Genomic DNA, 8,351 nt, shown 5'->3' with positions numbered 1-8,351 from the left:
AATGGGCTGAGAGAAGTGCAACAAGAACAAAAACAAGTGAAACTCACAAGAACATGTAACTATGGTCAAAAAAAGTGAAACTCACAAGAACAGTGTAACTTTGGTAACCACTACCTTGTTTACCTCTGACTATAAAAATAAAGGCTCAGCTTGCCTCGGGATCTTTTCTGTGGCCTCAGCCAGGCACAGGAAGATCCACGGAGACTAAAGAGAGCTAGAGAGTTCTGAACACTGTCTCCGTGTAAAACACTCTTTGCCGACTCCGTCCACACCTTTGGGAACCCCTGGGCCCCCGGGACTGGACCCCGGAAAGAACCTATGCAAAACAACAAAAATAATTACCAATGCAGTCACTTGACTAACAATTATTTATGGGTGCTAATAGCTTTTCAGAAGCTTTCAGATAGTGTCAACTTGACAGTCTTTCTCCCCACCCCCACCCCACCCTCTCTCTGGATTGGATTGTTCGACCACCGTTATTTTTCTCCCCAAGGACATGGCTTATCGTGTCCGAGAAAAAAATGAATTTAATTGCAAATCAGCTTCAGTTGTTGTCTGCTAGTTTCTCTTTATTATCTCCAATTAAACCATAAGGTTGGAAGCCACGCCTTTTATTTCATTTATGCAGACCCCATCTCCTAACACCATGCTCTGCATAGTGTAAAATTTCAGCATTATTAGCTTTTCGACAGAGGGTGTTAGAGAAACATCTAACATTTCCAAAGTTCGACTCTGCGAAAAGAGCCTTCGTGGATGAAACAGGATGGGGGTCACAGGTGATCTTACGGTGGGATGAAAAATCTTTAAGAGGGGTTTCCAGGTCCAGAGAAAACAGTTGGACACAAAGAAAAGGGGTGTGTGAAAAAGAGGTGAAAACGAGAAAGACAAACAAAAAGAAACAAAGCCAGAGACTGAATGCACTAAAAGCGGGGGGGGGGGGGGAAGAGGGGGAGAAAGAAGAGAAGAAAACGACCACGGGGCAGACCAAAAGAAAAGAAAGGCGCGTGCCACCTGTGGCGCTGACTCAAAGCTAGGACTCTGGATGGGGGAAGACTACAGCCCCCAGAATCCCTTGCGGTGCCCCTACCCCAGTGTCAGTCTCTTAGGCAACCCAGGTAAACAAGATGGCGACCTCCGGGGGAGATCCCCAGAGAAGGAAAGCTACCTCTCTCCCAGGAGGCTCGAGCGGTTCAAGAGGTGGAGCCCCGCCGGCAGTGGTTCGCCCAGAAAAAAAACTCTGGTCTTCATTTCCCACGGCGCAGAGGCTGATGAATTCTTACAAAGCCTCCACCTCCTCCTTCCTGCTCCAGCACATCATTCACCGCTATCCGGAGTCGGACCCAGAGCTGGAGGAATCCGAGGGCGAGGGCGAGGGCGTGGGCGTGAACGAGGAGCGAATGGATTCCGAGGCGTCCTCAGAGTCCGAGCTGCTGAATTTGGAGGTGTGCCTTCCCCCCACCGCTCACCACCTCTCTCCTTCCTCCAGCCGTGGGACCTGCTGCTTCTGCGGCAGCTCCCCGCGCGCCCCTCGTTAGTCCTGACCACTTCGAGGCTTCCCCTGTCTTCTTCCCGTTTCAGTTATCACCCACCCCTTATGGAAATATTTCCCAGTTTCTCCGTTAGTTTCATTAGCACACTTGGTTTCTTAAGAGTCAAATTATGCAGCGTCGTTATGAAAAATTGCTATTTATATGGGACTTAAGACTTCAACTCTGTTAAAATTATACCTTGACAAGCTTGTGAATACGTAGAGTTCGGCCTTGACATCCCCTGCACCCTTTCCCCGGGAATTTGAAGTACTCCAATGCTCTCCCCCACTTCTAGTCCCTTCGTCGTCTTTGCCCTACTAGGGGTTTGTTTGTTTGTTTGTTTATTTATTTATTTGAAATAATTTGAGAAGTGCTTCCTCAAACACTACGTGACTTACAAGTTTAATATATTACTTCTGCCAGGTGTATCTGACACATTATCAAGCAACACACACACACACACACACACACACCTCACTTTGGGAGTGTTTTAGGATGTAGAGATGGTTCCCAACATTCCCATTGACATTGCCTGGGGTGGTGGCTTTGCCTTGTACATTATACAAATTCACATTAATAGATACCTATTCTAAACACCACTCAAATCCACTCCTTTCTTACACTTATCATCCTGCTTCCTTCTTAGCCCATTACTTGTCTTCTGTCCCTTTCTACTTCTCATCACATCACTTCCTTCTCTTGGCTTCTAATATGTTATTTGTTTTCTTAAAAAAATACAAATTGACTGGCTTCTTTTCAAAGAACTGCTATGTTCTCCTCTTTGTCCTGCTGCCAGGAAACTCATATCAATATTTTTCTTACTTTCAATCGTTTTTCTTGAGATAGGTTTTTCTCTCCTCTTTTCTCTTCCTTTGTAGTATAAATTGCCTCAAATTCTTTTCAGAAATAGATACTGGTATGATGCAGAGAATAGAATGATTCCAATGTCCCCATTCTGTGATATTCTTCTGTCTTCCCCTCTTCACACCTTTCCCTAGTCACCTTTCCTCCTTGAAGCCAAACATGCTTCTCTTTGCATGCCCGTTCTGTTTCCCAAACTCTTTTCATTAATCTTATCTCTTCTTATTTTCCCCTCAGTAACTTGCATTGTCTTCTGTTACTCTGATGCTACCACTAACCACTTACACTTTACCCCACTTGGGTTCCCTTCCTTTGTAATGTCCTTTTGGTCACTCTCAACATTTGGCTCATTTTTTCCACCTCCATTTTGTCTTTCCTGTTCTTCTACCTCCTTTTACAGGGACTAGTTACACATTAGTTTTGCTTAAAATAGATTATAGGAAATTATTCCTTATTTGTTCATCTTTTTATTTACTTTGCAACCTTTAACAGTGACTATTGCAAAATGGTTACAGTGTTTTTACAATTTCGAGATGTTTGTATGGTTTCCACCAGCTTCCACCCCAGAGGAATTCACAAATGAATCACCAGTTCATTTTATTATTCTAATTAACACATGCTCTTATGCTATGAGGCTCATTAGTACCATTGTTAATCCATCTTCAGTATGCCATTAACAAACCAGAGAAGGGGATGACTTGAACTAGTTATTCCTTTTTGGCTTATAGGATGTATGTGGGAAAAGTTTATTAGTTCTTCCATTTACATTCTAAATATTAATATTTACTTTGTGTTTTCACATTATATGTTAGCTTTTTATAGTGTCTCATAAGTTTTAATATACTGAACTGTCAAGCTTAAAAGGACTTATTTGAACTTTTATGTTTAGTGATTTATCTTCCATGTCTTAGCCTAGTTAAGATTTGTAATGCCACGGTGGTCACAGTGATTACTGAGTGCCTGTAATGCAATTAGCCTCAAACCTCCGAAGCCCTCATGGACTTGATGGAGATAGTGCAGACCAGCTGTTCAGAATACTGTGGTTGGTTCCTGTAAAGCCTTTTGTTAGCTGTGAGATTTTGAGCAAGTTACTTTACCTTTCTATGTCTCATCTGGAATATGTGAATTATAATAAAACCTACTTCAAAGGAGAATTGTGAGAATTGTGAGAATTAAATGAGATTCCACATGTAAAATACTTAGTATACTATATTACTTATACTGTTACTAACACAAATAATACTTGCATGTTTTTATGTGCTAACTACAGCCCATTAAGTGATTTAATTAATGTAGACTTCATTGAACAAACATTAATTGAATGATTGCTATGTAGGAAGCGCTCTTTGACTATAAGGGGCAAAAGAAGAGTCTGGGCCCATTATATGTGTCTGATGCATGAAAACCACTCTTTTCCAGTGACTACTGTAGGTAACAATGCCTACTCCTGGATTGTTATGAACCTCAAATTTAATGGGAAACTATGTTGAAGTCCTTAATATAGTGTCTGATACAGAGTAGGCTCTCAAAAATTTTAGATGTAATACTAATAGCAACAGTAATGATAGAAGATGGTGAGAACATGATTGAGGACATACATGGTCCCTCTCAAGGTGAGATAAGAATGTGAGTAAATCATACCTATGCATTATGTGAGGCATTATGTACTCTGCTGCGTACAGATGACAGCTGGGTTGTGGGGATCATGGGAGACTTTAAGGAAAGTAGACCCTTGTCTGGGTGGAGAGGTGGTGTGTGGGCAGGCAGATGGCAGCTTTTCCTATTGATGGATGATAGGTGAGAGCAGAACAGGCGGCTGAGGTGCTGGCCAGGTTGTGGAGAGCTCTGATGGCCGAGTGGGATTCGTTTAGAAGCAGGGAGGTCGGTGAGAAGACTCCAGTAACATCTATGGAGGAGAGACAAGAGGCTGCATTCAGGCAGTGGAAGTGGAAATGGAAAGGAAAGTAAAGATGAAAACGTGTAACATTTTTGAGATGGGAAAGTTACTGATTGAATATAATAAGCCTAGGATGCCTGCTAGGTCTATGGCATGGTCTGGGATGGGGGTGGGGATGTTAAGGCCATTAACCACAGTAAGAAACAGGAACAGATAGAGCTGTGTAGTAAGGAGTTGGATATACTAGTCATATGACTGGAATCAGGGACACGGACTTGGAGTAGAAGACCAGGAATCATCTGCATTGGAGTCTGTGTGATCAGCCAGGAAGGAAGAGGAGAGGACGGCCAAGCATAGAGCCCTGGGGTACAGTTATTTAAGTAGCCGGCAGATGAGGAGGGTTTAGGGAAGGAAACTGGAAAGAAGAGCTGTGTGTGCCCGGCCAGTGAGGCTCAGTGGTTGAGCATCCACCCATGAACCAGGAGGTCAGGGTTGTGGGCTTGATCCCCAGTAGGGGGCGTGCAGGAGGCAGCCACTCAATGATTCCCTCTCATCATTGATGTTTCTCTCTCTCCCTCTCCCTTCCTCTCTCTGAAATCAATACAAATGGAAGGAAGGGAGGGAGGGAGGGAGGGTGGGCTGTGTGATAGGGAAGCCAAGGCAAGGAAGAGTCTTGAGGAATGGGAATATTGTTGCTGCCATTATGTTAAGTGGGAAGAGGCCTAAAAAGTGCTTCTTAGCTGTGCCTACCTGAGGCCCATGTGCTTTTGTGATGTGGTGAAGGCAGAGCCCAACCGTAGTGAGCTGAAGAGCGAATTGGAGGGGAGGAAGAGGAGCTGAAGGATAAAAATGCAACCCTGGAGGAGCTTGGTGATCAAGGGAGACGATAGCTCCAGATAACGGAACATAAGCAGGACTGAAGGGAGCCCTCTTAGGACAGAAGAGACTCACAACTTGTATAGCTGGAGAGGGACAGTGGAGAGTGACTGGGTGAAATCGCAGGCAAAAGAGGGCAAAGTGGATGGTCCCTGAGCCAAGTCCCTGAGGAAACAGAGGGATTGGGACCCTGAATGTGGAGAAGGAGCAGGCTTATCTGAGACCCAAGTGAGCAGCATCAGGGCAGGTGCAGAACATTGAGGGCGTTCGTGTCTGGTTGTTTCTAATTTGCCGAAGGAGTGGCGGCACTGGGCAGCTTGAGGAGAGGGTGGACTCTGCACAGTCAAGGTGGGGAGCTGAAAGGCAGCTGATAAAGAGTGGGAGACGGCTAACAGCCCTGAGGCCCAGCCACAAGTTGGCTGTAGAGCGGCACCAGAGTGCATGGTGGTGGGGCCTTTCCCAGCCCTCTCAGCAGACCAAGGGGAGAGTGGGCTCGTTAATTCTTCAACCTACGTTTGTACCAGGCACTGAACTGCCCCCTCCCCACCTTATGCTTCAGCTGTGGAACTCTTTGTAGTTTCCCCAATGGGCCGTGTGCGCCTTTGCCATAGAGATGTCCATGCTTCCCTTTCTGCCTGCACTATCCTTCTTGGCCCTCTTTTCTGCCCCTTCTGCCCCTTTTCCAGAACAACTCACAACTTTGGGTCTCAACTTAATTGCTCTCTCCCCAAGGAAGCCTTTGCTACTCTCCTGCTCCCCACTAGACCCGACAAAAAGGGGCGCCCTGTTTACCTCTAGTGTCATATTTATCCAAGTCCTGAAATTGCTTGTGTCCTTGTCTGGCATGTGATGAGCATGACACAATCCCTGCACAGTGCTCAATTGTGAACTTGCTCCAGGCGTGGGTATGTATGTGGCAATTGCAAGCAGGGGGCCAGGAGTCAGAGAGTTGGGAGTAGAGACATTGAAACTGCTCATGGGATACCCAGTAGGGGAAGAAGCACAGTCGGGAGGGGGCAGGTAGACCCTGAGAAGGGAAGGACGAACGGACTGGAGATCGTGTTGTGAACCAAGAACAAGTCCAGTGGGTGTTGGAAAGGTTGAAGGTAGGCACCTGTAGGATCAGGGAGTAATGGAATGCTGGGTTTGAGGTGTCTAGGGTGGAGCAGTTTAGGCTGGTGACCAGGCCAGGGCATGGCCCTGGGAGTGAGTGCCTGAGGTTGGGAGGAGATCAATTTTAGGGTGTCTGAAGTTGAGAAAGCAAAGAAATGTGTGTGTGTGCATGTGCTCAGAGTCCAAGGCGTGTTGAATGGCCATCCTTGGGGACTCTGATGCCACCCAAGATAGAGACAGGGCATAAAAGGACTGAAAATGACCAAAGACCAGAAGGCAAAGGCGTGCTCCTGACCAATGGCAGGAACCTCAAAGGAGGTGTGAGGGCGTTGCTGGGGAGTCTTGCCTGGGGGTCCTGGGAAAATGCTGAGAGTATGGCAGGTCTCCATGTCAGTGGCTACAGACATTCACCTCCCGTAAGTAAGAGGTACAACATCTTCTCTTAGCCAGGAAGTGGAGGGGCTGGGTCAGGTAAACTTCAGAGGTTTAGGTGGAAAGTTTTGGAAGGAAGGTAACACGCCCACCTTGATCCCTTCCCAGGCCTTTTATAAGAAATTAGAACTTTATTTGGAAAAGTAAATGCCTTTCCCCATTCTGTGCACAGGCTGATTGGCATGGATGAAGGAAACATGCCAATGTGGGATTTCTGACTGCATCGATTAGTAGTAACAACTGTCATTTATTGGAAACACTTGCTATATTCTAGCCATTCTCCCCAAAACATTAAGAGAAGGTAATAATGTTTCTTATTTATAGATGAAGAATGTGAGGCTGAGAGAAAACTTTATCTGCCTGAAGTCATATATCCACAATGGCAGATCCAGGGTTTAACCAAGCCTGCCCAGCCCCGGAGCCTGTGGGCTATCTCCGTGTGAGCGATACTTGCTTCCCTGGGTTAGTGCAAATTTGGGAGAAAGAAAATCCTTACAATAGCACCAGCCGACGTACTTATGTCCTCAGTACCAGGATTAACGTGGAAAACCTGGAAAGACATTTTGCCGTCACAGTCTGTATGCCCGTTATGCTTAGTCATTTGGTTCTGACTGATGTGATTTCTGTACGATGTGTCCTCGTGCTGATGCTAGTGATAATGCGCGGATCATTACAGAGTTGAAGGCAGCGCTGACCACCTGTTATCTCTTCTTTCTGTCACTACTGAGGAAAGAGCACGTTGGGCCACCACTGGCCCCTGGATGTCTACAGACCCCTTTATGGAAATGATTACTACCCTTTTAATAAATCTGGCAAACTGTATGAATCCAGCAAAATTAGCCAATAGGAAGCTGACAGAAGACCTGTTTTCTCCAGCAAGAATACCAGATTTAGCAAAGTCATGGCCTTAATTTGATGTAACCGGCCTTCAGGGGGTGGGCAGGCAGTCAGATGTACCAGTGAGAATGGCCCTGGGGTTGGAAAGATGTGGGTTTGTGTTTTGGCTCCATCACAAACTAGCTATGCAGTTTCGGGCAAATTAACCTCCGTAAGCCTTCTTCATCTGTGAAATGGAGCTAAGCGTACCTACCTGGGGGTGGTCAGGAGGATTAAATGAGTTGATCCATCGAGAGCTCTTGGCACAGTGCTCCATCAATGTAACTGTCACCACTAATATTGGTGTGCCTATGGTGCTCATTCCACTTGGCATACCTAATGCCAGTGACCACCTGAAAATTAAGCAGCCGTGAAAACAATGACTTGATAGATATTGGTGTAAACAACTGTAATCTGTGTCTTCCACACAGAATTTTGGGGGGGACTGGTAAATCTTGGAGTGCTCAGCTCCTAGATATATCACATACTGAATAAGTGCCAGATTAGACGGATGGCTTGTGTCTTTGTAATGGAAGTCCTCTTTGTCCCCCTCTCCCGATTTTTTTTTTTTTGCAGGGTGAGTTTGATGGGGTCCTGAGAGAGGAGGCCGTGGCTGAGGCACTCTACCAGTTGGGGCGCTCCGGTTCCGGGACTGAGCAGGTCTTCCTCAACCTATCTTTATCGGTGAGTGTGACAACATCGCTATTGCCTGGCTGCATCTTGACACGGGTTGGACCAGCGGTTCTCAACCTGTGGGTCGCGACCCC

General features: G+C 46.0%; 1 protein-coding gene across 1 annotated transcript; it reads left to right on the top strand.

Moving 5' to 3' along the window:
- Positions 1-1,124: 1,124 nt before the first annotated feature.
- On the top strand, positions 1,125-8,274 carry LOC106724756 (leucine-rich repeat and guanylate kinase domain-containing protein-like; the record flags this gene model as incomplete). Its single annotated transcript, XM_014533232.1, has 2 exons — positions 1,125-1,442; positions 8,161-8,274. Coding segments are annotated over exons 1-2 (432 nt in total), but the record flags the coding sequence as incomplete, so codon positions are not given.
- Between the last annotated feature and the right edge of the window lie 77 nt (positions 8,275-8,351).

This window comes from Myotis brandtii, unplaced genomic scaffold, assembly GCF_000412655.1.
Source record: "Myotis brandtii unplaced genomic scaffold, ASM41265v1 scaffold956, whole genome shotgun sequence".
NCBI classification, from domain to species: domain Eukaryota; kingdom Metazoa; phylum Chordata; class Mammalia; order Chiroptera; family Vespertilionidae; genus Myotis; species Myotis brandtii.
The sequence above is the reverse complement of the archived record's forward strand: the minus strand, read 5'-3'. Positions and strand labels throughout refer to the sequence as shown.